We start from the raw sequence: 26,924 nt of genomic DNA on the forward strand, positions 1-26,924 counted from the left end.
TTTTTCACTCAAGGGCAGGTACAATAAATTATAGCAACAACAAAGTTATATGCATGCTAGGTAAAAAGAAATGACCCTTGTAGAAAACAAGTAAAAAACTACATTTCAGATTAATATTGCTAAGATCTAAAATTCAAATTCACTAACATAACAGGAATCATGATTTTCACTCCTGCTATAAAACTGGAAGTTGTTTTTTTTTTTTTTACTCTGGTGAAATAAATGCTGATTTTCAACTCTCAAAGTTTAATTTTACAGAATTAGCTCTATCCATATCCACAAATCAAATTGTAGCCTAGATGGTTTTTATTTTCTTTTTCAAAACTACAAGTTTTTGATCTCTTGTATGAGGAATGGCAATAGACAGTTACATGGGTAGCTCTTAACTACAATTTGTAAAAAAAAAAAAAAAAAAAAAAAATCAAGCTTTATTTAGCAACTGCACTTTCCTGTCAGTTCTAGAATCTGAATTCCAGATATGCTTCAACTATCTTTCTGCAATCAATAGTCTAATACTCTCTCAGCAAATCCCCTTCTCCATCCTATTATAATCCCAGTAATGGCCAGGAGCCTCTTTCCAGAATCTAATAAAGGCAGGCTGAAGGTGTGGCTAACGTTTAATCAGACTTAATAATTCTTAAATTGCATAACATTATTATATATCTGGTGAGATGTGTCCATGAGATAAATACAAATGTACAAATGTACTACAGAAAAATAGCTTATCTTGGTTTAAAGAAATTAAAGTTACTTTTTTGGTTTATGATTAAAGAATTAAAGGGCAAGTAAAGCAAAAAGCAGTATAGAAGTATCTGAAGCTAAATTTAGTTAGAAGTCATCTGATCTAATTTTTAAAGAAGCTGTCCCAAATACTTTCTAGTTATATCTATAAAATAACCATGAAGTTCTTTTCCAGCTCTTCATTCTTTCTATAATATTGGGTCAAATAATTAGGTAAGGAAGAAGGAGAAGCTAATTCTCCTGAAATTAACTGTGGACTCTAATTTGTTTGCATGGATCTAACTTTGAGAATAACTGCTTAAAGCTCTTAATCATATTATATTTAGTGGCAAGTAGAACAAGCTCTGTACTATGTTTCTCAGAAATAAGATGTTTTAGGTATTCTGAAGGAAGATTTAACTGATTTCTTGAATTCTCTTTTCAGAATTTTGTATCGCTAATCAGATGATTTACAAAATCATCTCTCTTGTTCTGGCAATGATAGCTATATTTAGTAATATTATATTTGTCAAGAATTCTAAATCTATCTTTGGGAATCAGTAAAAATAAAAGTAGATTATTAAGAGTAATACATTTTTTATAAATTCATGATCTCTTAATAATTCATAATTATTCAGCAAAAAGGAAAGATTTTATAATTCAACTTACTGAATATTCATTGGAAACCAAACATGGGTAAAAAGACATATACAATTTTCCAGTGACTGATTTTATAAAATAGCATTGTATTTAATATCATGCATTTTTTTCATTATGCCCAAAACTGAAGTGAGAGATGTTTCTATTTTCACAACAATTATTAGGAATGCTATTTTTGCCAAAAGTGTACATTTCTATTAGGATGAGACAAAGGAAGAAGGCTTAACGGTTTTAGCCTAATATATACTTCTTTTATAGACAAGAAAACTAAAGCCCAAACTAGCAGAAGGATCTAGCAGAAGCCCTTCAAGCCTGTCACTGGGTACTTGGCCAGATCTCTCCCTTCTTCAGTCAACAAAACTTCTTCCTCCCAAACATTTCCAATGTAATTTACAGCCATAGAGATAAGGTGCTGTCTTATTTGGCCAACTATACACCCATGGGTCCTGTCATACACAAAGCAGTAGAATAAATAACCAAGGTGAATCCTAAATGATGACTATAAAACATGGCGCTAAAAATTACCCCAATGCTTGAGGAAAATATCCTTTGACCTGTTTGTTACTATAGTTCTGATAAGAAGTTAACCCAAAACAAATGCGTAGGAGATGCTACTATTGTAGGAGTCAAAACAACTACAGTCAGGAGAAGTGGGTTTTAACCTCTGAAGTATACACAGCCCTTCTATCCCCAGCTGCACACTTACTCCTCCCCATGCTTATCTCTTCTCTGCATTCTACCACCACCTCCCAGCCTGCCTGCCTACCCTCCATCTTCCAGCCTCTGAATACTGCCAGTTATCTTCCCACAGCAGAACATGACATCATTCCCCTACTGTCATTTTCTCAATGCTTGTGAGATCAGGGTGAAACTCCTTAGTATGGAATTCCCAGTCCTTTTCAGCTCAAGAAATAGACTTCTGCATATGTCTGTGAACTTCTCTCCAGCTTCATCTCTTTCCTCCACGTGTTCTGTGCCCAGATGTTATAAAAAGACTGCTTCCTACTCCTGGACATGTGTGACATACTTATATCTCCATGCCTTTACTCCCTCTGATTCCCGCCACCTGGAATATCCTTTCTGTTTTCCCCAATGCAAGACCTTTAAGAAACACCACTAAATGTTAAATCCTCTGTGAAACTAGGTAAATTAGTCTGCTTTCTATGTGGCCTCACATTTTGTTCAACAACAAATATCATCTGAGAACTGTGTGTTGTGACCAGCTATAAGTATCAGCACTAAGACAGGGAAGTGAAAAGACAAAGCTACTGCCTCTGATCTTCTGCATATGTGTGTGTGGTGCTGGTGGTGGTGTTGGGAGTGTAGTAGGGGAAGATTTTATCCATAATTAATGCTTCCAGTTTAAATGCATGAGCTGGAGTCTGCCTGGAAGACAAAGGTAGTAGTGGATAGAGGGACATTCCAAACAGATTATAGCACCTGTCATGCTGAATTACAACTAGGTTTATCAGTTTGCCCCAATTGGCTGCAAGCTCTTTGAAGAAAGGCTAACGTTATCTATTAATATGATTGCTCTACAGCATTTAGCCTTAATAATAACTAGCATGAATTATCTAGGCTGGCCCTGGACTACGTGCTTCCTATACTGAACTCTCAATAACCTCCAAGGGAGATTATTTCCATCTGACAGAAGAGGAAATTGAATCTGGTCATTTGCTTCTTACACCAGCTAGTAAACTATGGAGTTCTAGCTGCTTTTCTTCAAAGTATGCTTTCTGGAGCTCAAGAAATAGACTCTAAAATTAACAGTTCTATTCAGTGAATAGCAACAACTGAGACCTTACATGAGGCCTTCAAGTTAGCTTCAGCAAAGCCATCTTGGCAAGGCTGTGCATGTGCTTATTGTGTGAACCATTCAAGGTGGCAGTTGGGCAAATCCTGTGAGAGCCATTATGAATGTCCACTTGGTCATGTCAGTTTGGGTGACTAGAAATTTTAAGGCTTTTGAAAAAATTAAAATATCTCAGGCAAAATTCTTAACAATGCATTTTTTGTGTAATTATGGAGCTCAACACATTGCTGTTATTTTTTTAAATATTTTTTTAGTTGTCAATGTACCTTTATTTTTTTTATTTATATATGGTGCTGAGAACCCAACCCAGTGCCTCACACATGTTAGGCAAGCGTTCTACCACTGAGCCACCACCTCAGCCCTGCTGTTATTTCTTGAAACTTACTCATATTTTTTAAAGAAAGGTTTTTATTGGGGAATTGCTCTTAGATCTAGATTTCAGTATAGTTCTTTCATACTGTATTTTATAAGTTTTTCCCTCAAATAAAAATTGTATTTGTTTTAGAATGCCTAAATGTTCAAAATAAGATGGAAAATATGTGTCATCTTGCTTGGTTGAGAGACCCATTATTAAAATTTTGTTATCCATAAAATCTTTTTCAAATTATGTATGAATGAAAAGGAAATTCAATGTCTGGGTGTGAGTAATAATGCCTTTTCCAAGAAGTTGATCAAATATATTCAATTTGGCTTCCCTTAAGTAACTTCTGAATTTTCCAAGTCAGAGGACAGCATTTGTCCTTGACATATACAATATTTACAATTGGCTCAGAGAGTATGGAAAGATTCACATTTATAATCTAGAAAAGTTTTATTACACCAGCTCACCCTGTGGAGGCTTAAATGATTCATTTTACTAAAAACTACTGAACTTTAAGTTTCCTAAGTATTTTAAATCTTTAACAAGAGCAGTCTTTCTTATGAACTCTGGACATTTGATACAAACTACAACACATACCTGTAATTTTGTTCTCAAAGTATATTTTGAGAAAGTACATCACGGCCATAAAATATCACTGTTTATTAAAGCATGTAGATAGTAATGTCTATTTGGAAGGAAAAAAAAAAAAACTAAGACCTCCTCCATCTTTCCCATAAGAGATTTGCTCTTATAAAGATAAATAAAAGGACAAAGAGTGGTAGATACAATGAAAAATTCTGTTATTTGATATTATTATTATTATTAAAGACTATTCCCCCTAATTTCTGCTATTTTCTTCTTAATCAAATTTTAAGCAATATCTCAGTGTATTTGAGAGCAAAGATTCAGGTACTTCTGATTTTTTTTTTTTTTTTTTTTTTTTACAAAATATCTGCCATGAACATTTAAGAACTTGGAAAGCAAAATATATATTTGGTCTACTCCTGATATTCCTAATAATATTATATCCACTTCACATTGATAACCATGTTTTTGTACCACTTAGTTCAATACTCACACTGTCTGAATTTTATCAAGATGTATATTTTAACCAGACTATCAATACATATGCCTGTTACATGAGGAAATAATACTTTAAAAGTAATCCTCTAAAACTTTATAAATCTTCTTAAAGTTAGACGTGTTTGAACAGGCACTGAAGCACAAACAAGTCTTGGCCCTATCTCATACAGAATGGGTTGGTTACAGATGTTTTCCTGCAAGCTACGTCTTGCCTATTACAAGAACATTCATCTCCCAAACACATCATTTCACTTACTTTGCCTGAAGCAAAACAACACACACACACACACACACACACACACACACACACACACATCACAGAGTTTTATTATTCTTATTCTTAACTCTTAACCTATTCTATTCATCTACATTCTGACAGAGGAGAGGGGACCAAATACCAGATTTTTGAAACATCAAGTTTGCTTTCCCTCTGTATGAGCTAGTGCCAAGAAGGGAGTCTAACCTGTAACCTCTCTCTCTTTCTTAAACCTACAAAACCAATGCCTGGGCTATCACTGACTCAGAAAGCTGGAGACATTAGCTCATGAAATGATTCAGTCATGAGAATTCTGACCAGGCCTCTCCCCTCACTGGTGCTTCAGGAGGAAAATCCATCCCTAGCAGGTATGGCGTCTGATCTAGGCACAGTCATTCATGTACCTGTGGACATATACTATGAGTAAGGGGCAGCAAGAAAACATCTGTCTCTCTAGGGAAGCAGACAGTTTAACAGCATCCACAGCACGCCCCGGTTAGGAGAGTCTCATGAAAAGGCCCTTCTCTCCCACAGCCAGCCCTTCCAATCTGTCTAGGAAAAAAAAGTGTAAAATCTATTGTCTAGACTGCTTATGCTTCTCCTTCGGGAGACAGGAAAGGTAGAAGGGTCAAGTTTTTGGCAGTTGGTAGGCTTTTGGCTTTTATTATCAGGGGTGAGAGAGAACGTGGTAGGAAGTTTTGAAATAGGTTGGATAAGAATCATCTTGTTCAACCATTACCTTCAGCCTGGACCCTGGGTGAAAGGATGTGAAGTTCATTTTGCAAGACAGGAAGCTACAAGGCTTACCTGCTGCTTGTATCCCAAGGCAGCAGTAGCAGTTTGCATGAGGATAGGCTTCCTACTTCACAAACCACTTTTACCTCATTATCTCATTTGATCCTCACAGCAGCCCTGGAGGGTAGGCATCATTATCATCATTTTAAGATGAGAAAACTGAGGCACCAGGGAGGTAAGGCAATTTGCCAAGGTCCCAGCGAGAGAATGGCAGCCCATTTTTTACTAGCAGCTCTGCTCTAGAAAGATGCTCTAATCATTCTGCCTCCTTTTCTGGCTCTCAATTTCTCCTATCTTCTTATCCAGCCCCTAGAAGCAGTGACTTTAGCAACTAACTCTTGCCTTCTCTGATCCATCTTTCCAATGTCAGGAAGCCATGTCACAAATGTGTGCTCAGCCTCTGCACTATGTGTCTGCCCTATCTTGGCATTTTCCAAACCACTCTTTTTTATTCTGGTCTCCCCCAGTGACCTGCAGACACCATCAGATTAATCTGTTTTATATACAGATCTGAGCACAATAATTCCTGTGTTCAAAGCTATTCAGAGTCAGCACACTGCCCTTAGGACATGGTCCAATGTCTTAACCTACTGCTGACAGCTCCCTATACTGGAGCACAGCTTCAGGCAGAATAATAAAGTCACTAGCTTGGGAAAAGCATGGGTTTGTCCTGCATTTTTTTCCTTGGCTGCTTCCACCGCTTCTGTGGACAGTCTAATCTCTTCCTCACTTAACCGATAGCCATGCACAACAGGTTCTCTCTTTCCAGCCACAAAAGACTCCTCTCAGCATGCACAGAACTCTAACTCAGATGAAATTTCAGAGAACAGTTGAATCACTTCTCATCTAAACCTTGAGTCAAAGATCTTACCTCCATCTTCACATTTTCCAGAGACAAAGAGCTCACAGGCTGTGTGCTCCACTCAAGTACCCTCAAGTACCCTGACAATTCTTCATGATGAGCCAGAATCCACCTGCCTGTGACTTCTCTCACATGGTCATTGTGACCTTCACAGATATCCACACAATCCCAGAATGTGGCTAGTTTCAGAAAAGCTGGGGATAGGAAAAGAGCCTTGCCTAACAGATGGACAGGGTCGCCATTCCTTAGCACAGGTCCTTGTCTGTTTGCAATTAAGACTATAAAAGTGACTCCCCTGCACTGTTTTCTTCCAGAACAGTTGAATTTATCTCAAAGTTGTGTTTCTTAAACAACCACCAAATTATTAAAATGCAAAGCTGAAATATATTTTGCAAAAAACAATGATTACTTGTCTTCTATGGACTACTTCAGATTATACCCTCAGGATATGCAGACTTTCATCTTACTCTGTTCTTAATTGAGGTAAAAATTAAAAGTACTGTTCTAATCTTGCCTCTACCACATAGTATAAGGCTCATTACCACAAGCCAGAGCTTCTCCATGGAGTGAATTCTCTGCTATGGTTCCCACCATATCTGTGAGTAAGGTATATTCAGTATTCTAATCCTAAATCAACAACCCATTCTAATGAAAGTCAGCATTTACCAGACCCTGCGTTAAACACTTTCTATTCATTATAAAATTCTACCAATAACACTGCAACCAAAAGGAGCATAATCCAACTTTGGATAAGGAAACTACCCTAAGGAAAGTGTTGTATAGCAGGCCAAATAAAGAGAAAGAGGTGGAATTCAATCCCAGGTCTATCTTACCACAAAAGTGAATTCTGTCCTGTATATCACCTGTCTCCTCAGGCACTTTTTTTAATCCACTAGTAAAAGAACTGAAGTCCCTGCTTTCACAAAAAGGAAATGATGTGCTAGATACAGTATCTGTAATCATCAGTTTTGCAAAATTAATTAAAAGGATACACTGAAAGAGTCTTTTATATTTTACAAGATTGCATGCTTTATGAAACCTCATTAAAATTTAGAAGGGAACATTTTTGTTTTAAATCAGAAATTTGTGGAAAGAAGATCATACCAATATTTCTTTTTCTGTTTCTGAAGTCTAAATTCTAATGGCAACCAATATAAGAAGGCCATAAAGAGTTAATCTATGCCCTGTGACCACATGCTCAAGTGACAACTTCAAAACAAATTTTTAAACCATTTGCAAAAAGAAAACATGCTAGATTGAAATGCTTGTAAACAAGCCTTAAAAGGATATAACATCTTACTAGTCATATTATTGTGTGGGCAGTAACCAAGAAATAAAAATTGCTACTCTCTTTCCTCCTTTTCTAATTTACTTTGTCCAGAAAGATCCTCCATATGATGACCAAAGTTGACTCTCTATTGTGACCAGCATGAAAAGATGATGACACAGCTCTGGCCATTTCTTCCTTACATGAGGGCTCACTGTCTCTAGGAGGCAGACATCACTGTGGTCAAGAAGAACATCGAAGGCAGAGAGCATAAGCCTAAGCACCAGATCTAAACTCCTTGAGGTTGGGCTGTGTTCTGCCTGAGTCATTAGAAAAAAAAAAAAAAAACCTACATTCCAAAATAATTATAATAAAATAATAGTTCTAACATTTAAAGGTCATATAAATAAAAAATATGCTACATGAAAATACTGCTTCAATTACACAATGACATTAACCACTGAAATACAACTACCAGTGGTTTTCATGGAGAAAAGGTCTTAAAAATTTTATTGATAAATTTTTATTTTTTCTCAATAAAATACAGGCAGATATTGATGGATATTGACAGAGACCTTCTTTTTTAGAAATTTCAAAGCATTTTAGAAAAGCATACAAAAATTTTTTACCTAAAATATATTTTGAAGAAAATGAACAGTTCTCAAAAAGAAACAAGGCTTGCTAGGCAAAAGTAAGAAATGTCCCTTCTTCTGCTTTCCTGAAAGAGCTGTCAACTCCCCCAGGAAGACAACTGAAGGAAAGGAGAGGGCATGTCCTCACACACACCCAGGAGACCACAGAACACAGTGATCAAGAAAGTGAAGAGTTTAGGTTTGTTTTACATTCTTTTAAATTGGTTTGGGTCTCTTCCTCAAATTAGATGTCTATATCCATAAAAATATATCATCAGAGCTACAGAGTCTAAAACAGCTCACTAGCCAATTTAAAGTGTGTGTTTTTTTAAGCTTTTTGTAAAACGCTTGGTTAAAATCTGTTAATAAACCATTTCACTTCCCCTTCCTTCTGGTTATCCTTTCCCATCTCCACTCCTCATCCCAAAGTGTCTAAGCAGATGATTACTCTTGGGTGAGGGGTAATAAAAAAGTCTATAAAATCTTGAAAGACTGCTCCTAACAATTCTTTCTTTCTTTTATCATTTTTTTAACAGTAGAAACATATTTATTTACTAACTAGAGGGATGATCCTAGTTAAACCAATACTCTGAAATAGCTGTATATAAAATATTTGGGATAAATATAGTTGAACACTGGGCTGAAAAAAAAAAGCAGAATGGAAATTTGCTCAATAAACTCAGCTTGCTCATTCTTGAAACAAGTTGGAAGGATGGAATTTTTTATTCTACTTTTTCATAGATCTAAATACAGATGAAATTCACAATGCAGTCCACCACCAATTTCCCATTCTTCACCTTTCTTGCTAATGTGCTTTCCTTACATCCCTGTTTCTGATGGTGAACCAAGGTGCCACTGGAAAGCTGCAGACTGAGTTTTTCTGCAATTAGCTGTAGTTTATTCAAATTCCTTTTCCAGGGTATAAAAAAAGCTGTGTTCCAAAGTGCTTTCAATTTTCATGATGAGGTTTTTGCCATTACAAGTGATGACACTACCTGATTGGGCCACTATACCTGTGCTCTGCACTAGCCCACTCCTGCTTCCTTTCACATGTTCACGAGGCGCCATCTTCCTTCCAGATGCTCAGTGGGGGCCAGGGTGGGCAAGGGCACACAAGCCCAGAGGGGAGAACAAGGTTTAGCACCAGAAGCATCCTAACTCAGCACAATTCTTACACCTGGACCTCCATACTTGTGCAAAGAGAAGATAAGCATTATGACTGAAAATGATGTGCTAGATAAAATATCCATTCTGACATATGAATATGTTACAGAAACTTACACAAATGGCCATATATTTGTTTTTGAGTGGAAACTAGACAGGAAATCTATAATTCCTTCTGGTTCTGATGCAAAATGAGAAGTCTTTCTCATCTACATCACTTCCTATGTGATTCCTTTATTCTTTTAACAACAACAAGAAAAGGTATACAGATGATTAATGCTTATTAAATTATATCATGCTTCTCAGACATAAAATATAAATATCTTCAAAATATGCTTTGTGACTTTTACACACAAAAACATAGGCTAAAATCTTTTAAGATACATAAAAATAAAATATAACCCATTACCATGAGTATTATGGGAGAATAAAACAATGTAAAGAATGAGTTGTCTTGTGGTAACTGGTGGAAACTGTCAACTCTATTTTTAAAAGACAGACTTAGGCAATATTAAAAACAGTTATTTACCATGTATCTTCCTAAACTCAAAGGGAACAAAGTTAGACAAAAGACATTTTAAAACATTGTGTATTTATTTATAATTGTATAATTTCCACATAGTCTGGGTGGGAAAATAAGCAAAAAGGAAGAGGTTATTTCTGATGTGGGTTAGTTCAAAAAGATACCATTAATCATCACAATGGGGACACATTTTCTAACCATCCATTCTAACTGGGAAAGTATAGAAAAAGTTATTACAAATTCTTCTTTAGAAAAATTATTTTTTTAACCTGTTGATCAATCTACTTTATCAAATGATAAACTATAAATCATTTCCAAAAGGTACTATCTGTTAATTCCATGATTTTGTATAGAAAGGTTAAAAGAATAAGTATAGGTGAGTTTTAATAATAGTGGGTAAAACAGCTCTGGGATATATATAATATAAGATATATATATATATATCCCAGAGCTGTTTATATATATATCTTATATTCCTCCTCTATCACCATGGCAAAGGACTAGAAATCTCCCCACTAACACTCTAAGCCCTTGTCTGATTTGTTGCCTTCTCAAGACCACTCTATTTTGGGGAGTGGGCAGGCAAGAATAATAAATACACAAAGTATACTTTTGAAATCATTTAAATACATTTTTTTTCTTAAAAGCTAAATCCTTGGTAATATCATAAAAAATAATTCAACTTCTTAGAATAAAGAATAGTCTACACTATGGAAATTTTTGGTATCATTTCTGGCAATAGGAATACATTATATAAGTATTCACTCTAATGTTCCTATAAAAAATTTGGAGAAATGTACACTTCTAAAATTATTCCATATTAAATGCACCGAAATTCTGGCATGTCAAAATGTCAATTAAAATATTTATGATAGATAACAGTAATTCATTTTACCTAAGTCAATTTTATAAAAATAACCATTATAGTTGTGTTATACATAAACAACACATAAGTCAAGGAATTCAAGATATTAAGCAAAATCTATAGGACTATGAGAATCATTTTGCTGTTTTAGGTGACTACGGGGGCTTTCAGTAGCCCTAGCCTTGCATTTACTACATACAGTTAATCATATCTATGACTTACTTGATGACAATTCTTTGGTCAAAAGTGTAATCCATAATTACATTGTTCTAATGATAAAGTGTGATTATCTCTCCCAAGAACACAGAGAAGGAAAACAAAACAAAAAGAGTAGAAGTCCTTTATATTATCTCCACAGCTCTATATTCACAAACATAAAAATCCTAAATTAGTGAACAAGGTAGAAGGAAAAAGTAAGAAGGGTGAAAGGTAGAAGGAAGAAGTATCTTTATGGCCCAAATTATCAATATATAACCAGTATTGATTAATTACATTATTACTAGAAAGTAAGAATATTTATATGTACATATATACCTACATATGTGTGTGTGAATATATATTTTTGTATTCAAAAAAATAATTTTTTTCTTTTTTTTAAAGAGAGAGAGAGAGAGCATTTTTTTTTTTTTTTTTTTTTTTTGTAGATGGACACAACACAATGCCTTTATTTTTTATGTAGTGCTGAAAATCGAACCTGGGTCCCACGCACTAGGCAAGCGCTCTACCCCTGAGCCACAATCCCAGCCCTAAATTTTTTTTCTCATGATCCAGTAACAGTAATCACATTTAATTTTTTTTTCTGCTAAAATGTTGCCAATAAAACACTGAGGAAATAAAAAAATAACTGATTAACAGGTAATAGTATATAATTATTCATGTTTAAAGAAGTAATGTTTTTACATTAGAAAAAATATATTTTTAATCCAATATTTATGTCTAGGAACTTTACATCTATATTGTTTCATGTCAATTTTTTATATAAAATGGAAAAACCTCAGAAAACTGGCTGAATTATAAATACAGATATGATATAGTATTTGAGATGGTAAGTCTTAGTAAATCCAGGTGAGTGAATAACACATTAGATTCTTAGAGCTTCATCTCTCAGGCTCCTAAAGCACTTTATAAACTTTACTTAAGCCTCCAGACATCATGTAAAATAAGTATTATAACATCCACTTAATAAATGCAGAGACAAGACCACATGCCCTAGTTCACATTGCCAATCAATACCCATAATTGGATCATTCTGAATGCTGTGTTCTACTTACTGAGTCATAATCTTTAGTAGTCTATCAGATGCCTCCTCAACTTCAAATAAGAACAATTAAATAATCATTGTTCTTCCTTTTTACTGAACTTTGGAAACCATTTAAATAAAAATTCTTTTGAAATAGTCTTCTCAACCTAGTCATTATATTTTTCACAAGTTTCATGGGAAAACAAGATTTATATTTTCGCAGATGATACTGGTCAAACAGCATACAAAGAAAAGCAAAAATAAAAATTTAGAAAGTAACCCAGGAAGGAGCTCCTATTTGATTTATGAACTTGATATTTCAGTATTTATTCTGCATAAAGCACATAGAATTTATGTTGTCTATGTTCAGACCTTTCAAGTATAATAACAAGGTGGTAAGTTAAAAAGTCTTTTTCACGTGAATCTTCATTATTAGATCAAACAAATAACATGAAGGCAAATTCTATTTGTAAAGTAAGATTCTTTCCCTGATTTACCTCAGAATAAATTAAATCTAGAGTCTATATCTACTATCAAATGTTGTTTTAAATTTCAGCCAAAAGGAGCCTGATACTGGTGTCAAGATCATTATTAAACAGCACAGGAGAGACATCTGCTAAGATCAGTACCTTTAGACCTCTGTCTGCCTAATTACAGGACCCCTTATTCTGAAAAACATTCCATATCAACAACACATCTGCAGGGCTTCAAAGTACCTTTCTATTCTACAACAAACCCTTTAATCTAGAAGGATTGGAAGGTGTTGGGCAGAAAAGCTATTTCAGGTCTCCTCTCAGTCACAGTGATCCAAGTAAATATATTAATTGCTGCTGACATAAAATTCAAGGTTTCACTTTATATGGAATTGCTTTTGCTCATTAACTGACAACCGAATGCTAAATGCCTTCATGAGAATTGAGCATCGAGCATCTGCCCTTCACCAGAAGATGTGGGAACCCTTGCAGACTTGGCCACACTGTGGAAATGGCTAAATTGAGGGCGGGGGTGAAAACAGAAGAAGGTGCAAAGCTCATCTATGAGAATGCACCAGGAGCAACAATCCCATAATAAATGGCTCATAACACTCAGAAATGATTTTAAGTACACATTCATTTTAAGGGATATCTGTTGACCTTAATGATACATCATATTTTTCCTGAGTCATTAAAAAAAAAAACTCTTATGACATTATTCTATTTATACATCAATTTTCAGGTGATTTTTGTTATAGCACATTGTGCCAATTAAAAATAAACAGTTAGTAAGCTGAGAAAATTGATTTGAAGCCCTTTTAAATCTCAGTGACCTTTTCTGATTATAGCTTTGGTCAAGATGGTTAAATTATGGAGTTTCCGGTAAATTCTCTAATGATAAGAACAAAAACAAACAAAATAATCTATGTCAAGTATTCAATACTGCATATCAGACTTTTTTTATAAAATAAAATTTTAGTAATGGGAAATTAGGGAGGACATTTAGTCTAAGAATAAACTGAGAAAAATATATTCTGATAATTCATTGCTTAGCTAAATGTTGCAAGAGGATAGTTCACATTTCTTTTGAAAGGAGTACGAAATTATTATTTCTGAATGAAATACAACTGCTAGTAAGCCTTCCTAGGATACTGGCTTTAGCTTACAGTTATTTTGTTTGAACTTCAACCATCCTTAGTCACTGTTAACACATTGCACAGGATGGCATTCAGCTTGCCTACTGTTTTGTTAGTCCTGGAGTGTATTAAAGCTTAAAAAAAGTTCTTTACTCTTATTTAAAGATCTGGGGGAATCACATAAAAACCCGAGTTTCTAGCTGCTCTTTAAAAATCAGTCTTTAAAGCTAAGCCAACTTTCCCCCACATAATAGTCTGGAACTGTCAAGCAGATGACTCTATAAGCAGGGTATGCAAGTTCCTCCTGCCACAGTCCCTGAATTCACCATTTGGCTCATTTTTGCTACCCTGTTTCCCCAATGGCACCTGAGCTTTCTACCTCTGAGGCAGCCTATCATTAGTCAAAATGATTTGTTGAATGCAAAGGGCCTGATGATCTGAATCCTGATCCTGAGGAAAATGTCTATGATGATTAATTCATATGATAATCTTCTCCCTATTATTCCACTATTCCAGGAAAGTAGAAAAACAAGATACCAAGCAGTTGGTAATACCTACAAATACCAAATTGGCCACTACTAATAATGTAAATGAGGAAAAGAGGAGAAGGTGGGAAGGAACGGGAGGCAGGAAAGAAGGGATGGAGAACTTAAGGAAAAAGAACAATGAAAAGGAAAGAGAAAAACCAAAAAGAACTTTTGTAGTAAACAAAAACTAATAGAAGCTTTATTTAATTTTTAAAATTTATTTCTGTTGAATTAGTAGTCAGTCCTCATAATATTCATATATAGTAACTCAATATAAAATTTTTCTTTTAAAGAGAAATCCCACGGTGCAGTCAACGAATCACTTAGAACAGTGTGGTAAGGAGATAAAAATTAGGTGAAACTGACTTCTCTAATTGATCTAAGTGAATTCAGGTAAGTGTGCAGAATAGGTATTTTTCTCTGGACCAGGACAGCAGTAACAGGTCTTACCATCAACATTTATAAATCCAAACCATAGAAATAAGTGATGTGAACCATCACCAAGAATCACCACTTAGACATTCTTCCTCAGTATTCTGTGAATTTGAGTGAGAAACAGCGTGGATACCGGCTCAACATGTTCAATGTCACCATTTTCATCATCATGAGAGGGTTACAAAAATGCATCTCTATCCATATCTCAGGTGCTTTACAAAACAGCTAGGGCAAAAAGTGAAAAAAAAAGCCTCATTATGAACAAATGTATCACTGAAACAAGCTACTGATTTCTCTCCTGTCCTTCACCAGTACAATCTAAGAGCCACTCAACTATGTTAGATCAAGCCCCAATTGAGGCTCAGATTTTTTGAGGGGAGTAGTGCTCCTGTTTTCTCTCTCTCTCTCTCTCTCTCTCTCTCTCTCTCTCTCTCTCTCTCTCTTTCTTTCTTTTTTTAAAATTTTCTTTATTTTTTTGGTGGTGCTAGGAATTGAACTCAGGGCCTCACACATGCTAAGCCTGCCTTTTACCACTGAGCTACATCCCCAGGCCAGAAGTGCTTCCTTTGTGAAAGGAAGCTGATAAATCATATTTACCATTGAAAAGTTTGTATGTACATCACGTCCTTTGATGGGGTATGCTTAAGAGTCTACATTCCAGAGGACCATGCAATGCGCTGGCTTGCATTAGATTTCGGCCAAGCTGGCAGCCTTTTTCTAAAAGTCTTACATTACAGGTAACCTGATGACAGGGAGGGTGGGCCACACATCTCAGCTGCCTGTCTGCAGAGCCAAAGGGAACAAGTTTGCAAGAATGCAACAATATGCTGGGATCAATGGAACTCTCCCTGGAACTGGCTGTTCCCCCTTTCAAAGGACACCTCCCTAATCTCTCCACTTGCTTAAGGCAGATTCTTCAATGCTCTGAACTTGTCAGGAGTCTGGCATCATTAGGAAGCGCAAAGGGAGAAGGCTCTTTATTAATCATGGGCAGAGGCAGAAGGGACCAAATTCATGGACAATTAAGAGTCAGGGTCAGAATTGAAGGCTCCTCTTTGAAACTACAATTGTTTCCTTTAACCATGAAGAGAAAAGGAAACATTTTTAAATTTTCATTAAAGGGTCTACCCTATATCTGACATAGGGCTCGACCCTAGGTCAGAGCATCTACCTTAAAGAACTTGAAGTCCATGACAAGATAAAGATAGAAGAGGAAAAAGTGATCTTTCACCCTAAATGCAGGCTCATTACCTCAGTCTGAGCACAGTAAAAGATGGAAAAAAAAAAAAAAACAGCAATAACAAAATACTTACTTGAGGATTTCCACAGTATGTACAAAGAGTACTGTGAGCCACGGGCTGTGCAAAAATAATTCTCAAACTATTAAAGGTGTGTGAGGCTAGTAATCAAGACAGACAGACTGACACAAAGCTTTGCCACTGGAGTCCAAGACAAAGCACTCTGCCACAGGACTGGGGTTCTTCTCACTGCTCTCAGTTCTCAATTAGGTGCCATGGAAAGACCTTCCAGCTCCTTCCAAAAGCATTTCAAATCAGTAGGCTTCTGTTTAATGGCCTCACAGCATATTGATATATGGATAGGCTACAGTTTATTGGATTAGTCCTGCCATGGTGTTTAGGTTATTCTACAAGTTTGTCACTATAAATTAATATGCATACTCTTAAGTGAAGCCTATTGTTATTCTTTATTTAATACAGAATAATACGAAAGATATCCCCATAAATAAAGCAAAATTAAGAGCAAGGAATAGATAGATGCCTGAAGTTAAATGGTCTTTAAATCTGAGAAGGGCCCTTCCTAGTGCTGTCAAGGAGGCTCCGCTTGGGCTGGCTCAGAAGGCATTGCAGCTGGCTTCAGCTCTGCATTCAGGAGAGACAGTTATCACCCTATATCACCTGGCCATGTATATGTATAGTGGATGGTATCACAGCTCCTTGGGGCTGGAGTATGCATGTTAATGGATCAAAAACATTTAAGAAAAAATAAATAGTGGACATTTTATTTCGCATTCTCTCAGATTATCACCTGTGGTGCAACGGAACCCTCAAGGAAACTATAATAAACTCATGAAATAACAGGATTCAAATTCAGACTCAATGAATACCTGTATGCCTGTGACTAGCCAGGCACTGAGAGGCAAACTTACTGGTTGTGAAATTATCATCACAAAGAAAATATTAACATACCCATTTGTAGTTAAGAAAAGTAAGATTTAGAGAGATTGAATTTGGGAAAGTCCATACACTACTAGAAAATTTGAAAGTTGAAGTCTATCTACACTTGTGTTTCTTGCCATCTCCAAACCATCATTTTTTCAACTGTCCTAAGGCTGATGATTTCCAACTAAAATACAAGATAAGCAGTACACATGGTATTAAGTGATAGGCCTCTATGACTAGTGATAAATTGTGGAAAAATAAAATCTGAAATTAAATCTTAAATTGAGTGCTACTTTGTAAGTATATGTGTATATAAAATAGAGACTATGGAGTAATGTTATCATTTTACTTTATTTCATTGAAGGAAGTTTAAAATAAATATCATATTTTTATTGAACTGGAACCATAATCCCATTTATGATTTTAATTCGGAAAAAGCAAAGGAAAAATGTGTATATGCTTTAAATATGTTAGTTATATTTTGATAGCAATTCTGAGAGAAAAACCAGAAAATTCAAAGGGAAAATTCAACAGGACTGGATAACAAGTGATGAAGGGTAGAAGAAAGATTCTTATTGAAGAATTATCAGAAGACTATACAATAAACATGTGTCACCCAAATAACAGTATGTGAGCAATTCTAAAATGTATCATTTTATTTTAAAAAGTTGCCTTAAAAGCACAGATGGCTAGAAAAATAGATGTGCAATATAGCACCAAAAACATATCCTCCAGCAGTTGGGCTTCAGGATATAAGAGGACAGCACTACATTACACAGGGCCTGTCTGCTCCATTGTGTCCCCACCCTTCCATTAATCAAAAAGAGAGAGAGAGTCCAGGCAGGATGAAGGAGAAACCTGAACTAAAGAGGTAGGCCTTACATTCATCTACCTCCTTGGCTGGTGATTAGCCTTGCAAGTTTTACCTCTTGAATTCCTCATTTATAAAACTGGGGATAAGAGACTTAGTCATAAGGCTCAGCTGAGATAAATATATGAGAAAATATTTTCAAACATTTGAAGACTTTGTATATATGTAAGGATATATAAACTGGCCCAAAGTACTATATGATGCTATGGTATATACAGGTATCCATGACTAAGAAAAGAATATCTTTTTAGGTGCAGCTACTCAGACAAGGGTTCAAGTGTCCTAGATTTAGAAGAAATGCAACTAAACCTAAAATAAGCCTACTTGTAAGCAAGAAAGAAACTTAATTAAAATGTAAACACCATGCAATGTACTAGTATGAAGCGTCTTCTCTAAAATCTACAAAGTAGGCAGTAGACAAACAGAAATCCAAAAGATGCAAATTATTTAGCAAAGGTTGCTCATGAATGGCAGACAAAATACTTGATTATGATCAAATTCCTTCTAAGAACTTTCTGTGCTGATTATTAAGACTATCAGAAAACATAGTATGTTCACTGTTTTCATCCTCATCTGATGCACACGCTGAATGCCAGAAAGAGGAAGTGATTGATTGAGGTCACACAGAAGATCAAGACTAGAATCCATGTTTTCCAGCTTTCAATCTTTACTCTTTTCTCAACACCCAAGTGCCTATGCCTTTTTTCATGGTATTGACATTACTGCTGTTATTTGAAAGGAAACTGTATCAATGCATTACACAAAAATCCTTTCTTTTCTTTCTATTATATTATTTAGGTGGAGATCCCCAATGCTTTTTGTGAGACAATACACTCTCAGAGAAGAGCTTTGAATGAAGATGGCTGGGGAATGTGCTAACTGCAGAAAGACCTTAAGATTCCTTTGTGAGGAGATGGGACTGATCTGATGTACTTGTAGCAAGCTTCATCCCCATGGTTCTTACATGACTTTAGAAGGGAAGCAATTGTTCTTTTAGTGACCTCAATATGCCCATCATCCTCTCAGACAAGTCCATTCATAATACAGTGGAGTCCTGACTCAGTAAAGCAAGCAAGTAGTGGTTATCTTTGAAGAGCTGTGATTATAAATGTCCAACTAGTGATCACCCTCCTAAGCCACATGTGTCTCCTTTACAAAATGGTCACCCTGGTCTCAGAAACTTACTTAGATCAATCAACCATCTATGTAAGGCCTGTAACTCTTAAGTTACTCACCTGCAGTATCCATCTCCAGGATTATACATACAAAAGAGACTAAAGATTATCACACAATTGATTAGCAACATGTGGCGCAAAGACAGAGTTTTAAGCTGCTACTTAGACTTCATGGTTGAAACATGAGCTGTGACAGAACCACTTCGCACACCATGAAAGGAACACAGTAAAATAAAATAAGTTTTAGGACAATTTTGTGACAGATACCCCGATGTGAAATAGTGGAAAAGGAAAGGATACAATGGGGAGGGAGGACATCAGAAATCCATCCAGCTACACAAAAGCCTCTGTAAATTTCAGGATTTTTATCCAACTTAATCTCCTTGTTCTTCAGCTTTCCTCACTAGCACAACAGGAGTTATAAAATGGTCCTACCTACTTCACAAAGATGTGAGATCAAAATGGGGGAAAAGATGTGAAATTGTGCTGGAATGTCATCAACATTATGAGTATAGATAATTTAATAAACTCTGTACCACTGGATTTGAGTCTATAGTGAACGAGATACTATATAAAGGGTAAAAATGAAAAAAAATTCAAAGAATCATATTTTTTCACAGAGAAAAGGAATTGTGAAAATAATTCTAAAGTTATTTTTCAATAAGATGACATATTTGGAAGATTTGTATAATCCATGTAAATGTTAATTTTTTTTTTTTATAAACATGCATGCCATTTTGTTCTGGAGCGTTCTTTGATCAGCCTGTTAAAACCAGCTTTGTAAGTTTCTCCTTTATATTTGAGCCATTATTGTGTTAGAATGCATTATAAACTGTAAAATAGAATAAATCATTTTTAACTTTTGAAAGAATATGTATTCTTATAAAAGTTATATATAGAAAGGTTTTCTTTCTTTTTCTTTCAATATTTTAATTTAGTATTCATTTGAACTAAGGGTGCTGTGTGCAGCTGTAGAGGTAGGTTTGTAGCAAGTTGGTAACTAGAACAAGAAACGTCCCAATTTGGAATTGGGAGAAACCCCAGTGGTTGAGGAAGACCCTGGTACTGGGCAAAGTGAGATGGCAACTTATGCCGGGGATCTTACCGTCCAGGTGGCAGACTTGGCGGTGCTGGACTGTTGGAACGACACATCGAAGCTGTGCGGGCCTGGGTAGTCAGTGTTGGAGGGGATGGCCGGCGATGGTGACAGGGCATCGAAGGTGGAGCTGGGCTGCGCATAGGGCGAGGGCGCTGTCACGCTGTTCTGCGCATGGTCTGTGTTGTAGGGGCTGGTGGACGAGGAGCCGTTCTGAATCTGCTGGTCCATGCTGTTTAGGAGCCCCAGGTTCGTGTACTGTGGCTGCAAGGACACCCAGAAACCCTGACATCAGCCATCTAAGCCAAGATCAGTACTCCAAAACAGGCGTCATTTGGTGCATACCTTCTACAGAAGTCCCCTTCAGGCCCCAAAGATTCCACATGAAAAATAAAACAGGCAATCTGTGATACACAGAACCTTCAAGAGGAGTTGGAGGCCTGTGTTTGTAATGATCTTCACAGTTCACAGGGTTCTTATGGTGCCTTTGGGTATCCTCAAGAGTGTTGCAAGTAGAATACATGCTTATTCACAGACTTGGCAAAAAGTGCACTGTGCTCAGAAGATGCTTAGGGATACTTCAAAACAAAGAAGTACTATACCACAGGTATGAGTCTCCCTAGGGAGGGGGCATATAGTATTCAGAATGAGAAAGACCACTTGATACATTTAAGGGATTTAAGCATCATATTGTTTTATATATATGTAAAACTATATATATCATTTTATATATATGCATGTATTATTATATGATTAATATAATAATATATTGTTTATATCATATAAAATTATTCTATTCAACTTTAATTATTTTACATGAGGAGCAGAAATAAACTCAGCTATTCGATTTAGTCCAGAGAGTATCTGTCTAAATGTTAATAGCCGCACGCCCATTCCATGACATTCATGTATGTACACACACACACACACACAACACACACACACACACACACACACACACACACGGGGAAGGTGGTAAAAGGAACAGGAAATGTCCAATTTGGAATTGGGAGAAACCCCAGTGGGTGAGGAAAACCATCATACTGGGCAGGAGATGGATATATATATATGTGTGTGTGTGTGTGTGTGTGTGTGTGTGTGTATCCATATGTGACAAAATGAAATAATCTTCAAGTATTTTCTTGCCCTTATACTTCCACATTCTATCCCAGAGCACCAATAATGTTCCCTTGATCCCACCCCAAAAATTAGTGTCACAAGACTCAAGGGGAATGGGTAGCTAGCAGGTAAAGGAAAATCTTATGTAAATATTTTTAATTAGTTAATTTATTTAGAGATGAGTTTCCAGCCACGTTGCCCAGACTGGTGTGGAACTACTGGCTAAGGTGCTCCTCGTGCCTCAGCTTCTTCAGTAGCTAGGACTAAAGGCCTGCACCACTGTGCCCAGCTTCAACTATATATTTTAAAGTAACTTGCTACGGTATCATCTAAACCTGGTCTAAATTTTAAAATAAAATAAAATAAAATTTCTTTGCAGCTCTTTGTATTTTACTAGAGTAGAACATGTACAAGGGAATCACAATTTAATCATGAATAAAATCCTCTGCTCAATATGGTTCAGAAGTGCATCAGCTCATGTCACTCCATCTGCCAGCTTCTTTCATGTCTTCTATGTGAATGGACCTGAGCACAGAGTCAAGGACTCAGTAAGATGTTTGTAACAGATTAATTTCTTCCCATTTCACCTACAAAACAACTTTATTATATGACTACCGGAGAGGGGAGGTAAGAAGCATCAACTAATCCGTAGAGTAGAAATTTAGAGACTAAACCTGCTTTGAGTCCAGGGCTCTATCACACCAGGCCATCACATCCAGGGCCCGATAAGCTGAGTCAGGGTCCTAAGCCTAGCTTAACTGAGCACATTTCCAGAAGAAGCAACAGTTTTCCCTTTGTTAAGCCCTTTGACACATGGGAATCTCATATTTTCTTCAGGTTATTGAAATAGCGAGAGATCAAAAGCAAGAAGAAGGCAGCCCTATCATTACACATTTTGTTAAAGAAGCAAGAAAGCTGGATCTTTCATTGGAATGTCTCTTCAAGCTGAGGAAAACCATGAAGAACAAACTCACTAAGAAACAGGGGCCTGGAATTCTTTTTAAATTTTAAACTTTAAGTATAATGAAATTATTCTATTCAACTTTCATTCTTTTTACATGAGGAGGAGAAACGAACTCAGCCATTCCATTCAGTCCAGAGAGCATCTGTCTAAATGTTAATAGTCGCACGCCCATTCCATGACATTCATGCATTCGCATTCCACCGCTGAATGCCACCTCCCCATTTGCTCTGCAAATAACTATTAATCTCTTTACACTTATCCCCTTGCTGACAAGAGCAGCTGTTGGTCTCGCCTTCTCTCCCCTCTGACTTCTATAGCTCCTGCCTCTCTCCTATCCTCCATCTTGGGCTTCCCCTCCTGACAGGTGTGGCAGAACTACAGGTAAAGCAACTACTGAAGGAAAATAAAACCTGAGGCCCAGGCTGGTACAGATGTATCCACGCCCCTGGCTGAACTAAAGCTCTTAGGTATCCAAGCCTGAGGCAACCGCCTGGAAAGGGGGTTGAAAAGATATTATTTGTGTTCAAGTTAAGGGTCAGTATACAAAGCACTCCCTAACCTCCTGTAGGAATCAGATAATGCACCCAAAGGCACGTGCTTCCCTACAGCAGTACAATTAGGGAGGCAGCCGTCCCTGACAAAAAGGACAAAGAAACTGGCTGAGCACTTTCTCAGGCAGTAAATGACTGTTGGACCACCCCTTCCTCCGCCTCCTTGCTACAGGAAGGAACTATAGCTAATTGTGGGCTTGGATGAGAACAAAGAAGCAGGGGCCCTTGGAATGTTTTTCCCCAATATGTATAAAGGGAAAAGTTGGGGGCCCAGCTTTAAAAGACAGTGAGTAAACACTAACCCATTCTCCAAAGACTTAAGAGAAAGGGAAATTCCATTTACCAAAGGGTCACAAAGAAGACCCCTGCAACCACAGCAAAACTGAACATACTGGGTGGCACCAAAGAGGCAGAAACTGTATCCAAAGCCCAGTGAGAGCGGGGATTGATGGGTCTACTTTTAAATGCCATGTTTTAAAATTCTTTATAATTCCAAGTAACATATTATTCTTAAAAAACAATGGAACTTTTTCCTAATGCTAATGCTTCAATTCATATGATAAAGCTACATTTCTCAATATTGCAAAAAAAATAGCGTATTATCCAAAATAAAAGTGAGAAAACACATTTCAATTGAAATGTTTCCAAATTAACACTTTAAAGACAGAACCTGAGCATTATATTCAATTCTCTTTTTTTTTTGTGATGACATTTTATTTTATTTTATTTTTTTATTTTTTTTATTTATTGTTGGTCGTTCAAAACATTACATAGTTCTTAATACATCATATTTCACAGTTTGATTCAGGTGGGTTATGAACTCCCAATTTTACCCCGTATACAGATTGCTGTATCACATCAGTTACCCTTCCATTGATTGACATATTGCCTTTCTCGTGTCTGATGTATTCTGCTGTCTGTCCTATTCTCTACTATCCCCCCTCCCCTCCCCTCCCCTTTTCTCTCTCTACCCCTTCTACTGTAAATCATTTCTTCCCTTTGTATTATCTTGTCTTACCCCTCCTTTCCTCTTATATGTTCAATTCTCTTTTTTAAACATAAAACCAGCACTACTTACACATTAACAAAATCATCCAAGTAAGAACTGTGCGACTGGAAATCTACTTGGATACTTTTCTCAATGTACTAAAATTCAGTAAGTCAAAAGCCCTCCATAGGAAACAGTTCTTTGGAAGTTAATCATTTAAATATCTAGTTTTGTAAAAAGGATTTTATTTGCTTATTTATTTGATTAAAAGAGAGATTGCATGTGTTGACAGAGTATGATTGTAGGCCAAGGGCCCAGCAACATAGTAAAGTTGAACACGTGATAGGACCAAGAAAATAACCTGAAGTGTACAATGCTAAATGAGCATGCGGGATCTCTTGCTCATTAATTATTAAGAATGTTGAAACAGTGATAGTAGGGCTTTAAGCAAAGCACATCACTCTTCAGGAGACAGTCCCTGTTATGACTAACTCCATGGTTTGCATATTTATGAAGCTACCCCTCACCCAGGTCAGTGAATAATATCTATTTCTCGTTTTCCACCAGAGTGAAGTTGGTAGGGGGAAGGCAGCAATGCCTGGGCCCCTTCTTAATTGCCAATAATTTTATAAACACAGAGGGGAAAATGCATTTATGGGATATTAAGGCAATGCTTATTGACAAAGACAAGTAAGAGAATCAGGGATTAGAACATAACATTTTCACATCAGCCATAAAAACTGCCCTTGGAATAACACTGTTTGGCCCCATATGTCCCATGTGTTTCTTATCTAACAAAGTTTATTAGAACATTTGAAGTAAAAAGGAAGTAAATTCTCCCTTTCTAACTATAAAGTACTTTGATCTCAGAATAACCTAAACACACTCTACAGGCATAACAATATGAATGCACGACAATATTAGATATCTATCCCATCATATCCAAAAGGTACCTTATTTCCTATGAAAGAACTTTGAAATAGTCTAGGTTCAGGCAACAAGTCTACTATCAGAAATGTTTAGAACTGGAATATATTCAAGTTCATCCAGACTAGGCAACTTTAATAGGAAGGCAGAAGCACACTTTGGTTGCAGGAACTTAGCATATCCCAGGGCAACACAGAGCACTCTCAGAGTGTTCTGAAACATGGGTGCACCCAGGCCTGAATCTTAAAGCTGTTTGTTTTCACCATATAATTATAAGTCCTTTTGGCCAGATATTACTATCTGCACCAAATATAAGCATCAGTTCCCTAATATAATGAAGAGGGTTTTATTCATTATTTTTGGTTGTTTTTATTTTTTGTTCATAAGTCCTTTTACATTCTCAATATTTTACAGACTGGTCTGTTCACTAAATTTCAGTTCAGATGCTGGAAATTAAAATAGCAATAGAGAGGACATGATTTTCTCTGTTTGATCTTTTAAAATGTCCTATAAATACAGTTCCTCTAATTTTATTTTATTTATTGTTGTCATCATTATCATCATCATCATTATTTTTGTAGTATAGAAATTGAACCCAGGGGCACTTTTACTGGTCAGCTACATCCCAGCCCTTTACTTTTTACTTTGAGACAGGGTCTTCCTTAAGTTGCCCAGGCTGTTCTCAAACTTACGATCTTCCTGCCTCAACCTCTGGAATCACTGGGATTACGGGTGTGCTACACTGCACCCAGCTCATTTTATTTTATTTTTCCTGCACTATGTCTTTGTAATGATTTCAGATTCTAATATATTATAAGCCTGATATTTCTTCTCATAAGTGCAACAATAATGTGTTGGTATATATTGTTATAAACAGTGCTCAATATTAAATAACTAGATTTATTCTTAAAGTTGATGGCTTAATTACTTTCTCATAAAAGGATTGAACACCAAAAAGGGATTCCAATCAAATCATTTGAAGAATACAGTAGAAACAGGGACATAAGTATAATTTGTATTCCTGAAAATCTCTCCACCAATTTATCAATATTAGAGAGAGATTATAAGTCCTTTTGGCCAGATATTACTATCTGCACTAACAAGTTTATGGCAACAAAGCCAACAGCAAATGGTAAGAGGTTAATTGAAATGGAAATAGGAACCAGAAAAGGTATAGGAGAGTTTACTATTGGGATTTATAATCATCATTTATCTCAATTCATACAGATCCTTGATACAGGAAATAATACCTTGTACTCCTAATTTCATTAGGAAGAAACTGTATTTATAATCCTGGAGTGACTGTTAGATGAGGCTAGGGAATGGAACCGGTTTCAGTAATCCTACATTTCTCTCGGATCCTGATAATGCAAGAGAACTCTGAACTTAGACTTGGAATGACATGGGGTCCAAGACCCAACACTGCCACTAATGGGCTGTGTCCCCCAGGACACAACAGTGGAACACATTGGACCTTAGTTTCCAAAAAGGTAAATCCAATGTAAAATTGAGGAGACTGAATCTGATGATGCAACGTAAATAATATATCAGTTCTAACACGCTGTTTGTTCATCTCTGTGAGGCTACTTTTAAAAAGCTCCATAAGACCACTTTGAAAACAGGTTCATAACTGATTTTTTTCCCTTTGTACATAATTCCCTGAACAAAACTCAAACTCCTGTCTTGGAATGCATATATAGTTCCCTCCGCTGGTATAACCTTTCACCTCAGGCATCATGGAGGAGCTTTTGTGAACATTCTGTAGTCTCTCCTGGGAAAACAGTTTTCTTTGGGACCCTGGCTTTACAAAGTGTTCATTCAATAATACTTAAGCAGACAGTACTACATTTTCCTCCCCTAATATTAGCAGGATAGTGATTTTCAACAAGTATTGCCTAAGGGAGAAATATTTGTCATTTTTAAGTCTTCAACCACCTGCCCCACCTCAAAGAAAGATGGTTTGTTTTATGCTAGAATTAAACACAATTAACTTGAAGCACTCCCTTTGAGGTCAAGAAGATATTTGTATTATGTCAAGCAAAAGCACCAACTTTCCACCTTAGAAATGCATCTACTATCACATTTTTCTCAAAACCAGATTTTGTTAAAAATGAAGTATTTCACTGCTTTTGTCTTGTAAAATGATCCTAAATAGTGAATGCTTGGAAAGTCAATAGACTCACACACCTAATAATGAGCAAAATGTTAGAATAAAAAGCATTTAAGTACACATATATCATG

The 26,924-nt window shown here is 36.3% G+C and overlaps 1 protein-coding gene across 9 annotated transcripts in view; it reads right to left on the bottom strand.

The window, feature by feature from the left end:
- Positions 1-26,924, bottom strand: part of Tp63 (tumor protein p63) — a 217,433-nt gene that overhangs the window by 53,282 nt on the left and 137,227 nt on the right. For all 9 annotated transcript variants that reach the window (XM_026389332.2, XM_026389329.2, XM_026389326.2 and 6 more), the window contains one exon: positions 20,144-20,398. In XM_026389332.2, the coding sequence (XP_026245117.1) occupies positions 20,144-20,398 (255 nt within the window). The remainder of the gene's footprint in view (positions 1-20,143; positions 20,399-26,924) is intronic.

The sequence above is a fragment of the Urocitellus parryii genome, chromosome 2, assembly GCF_045843805.1.
Source record: "Urocitellus parryii isolate mUroPar1 chromosome 2, mUroPar1.hap1, whole genome shotgun sequence".
In the NCBI taxonomy this organism is placed as follows: domain Eukaryota; kingdom Metazoa; phylum Chordata; class Mammalia; order Rodentia; family Sciuridae; genus Urocitellus; species Urocitellus parryii.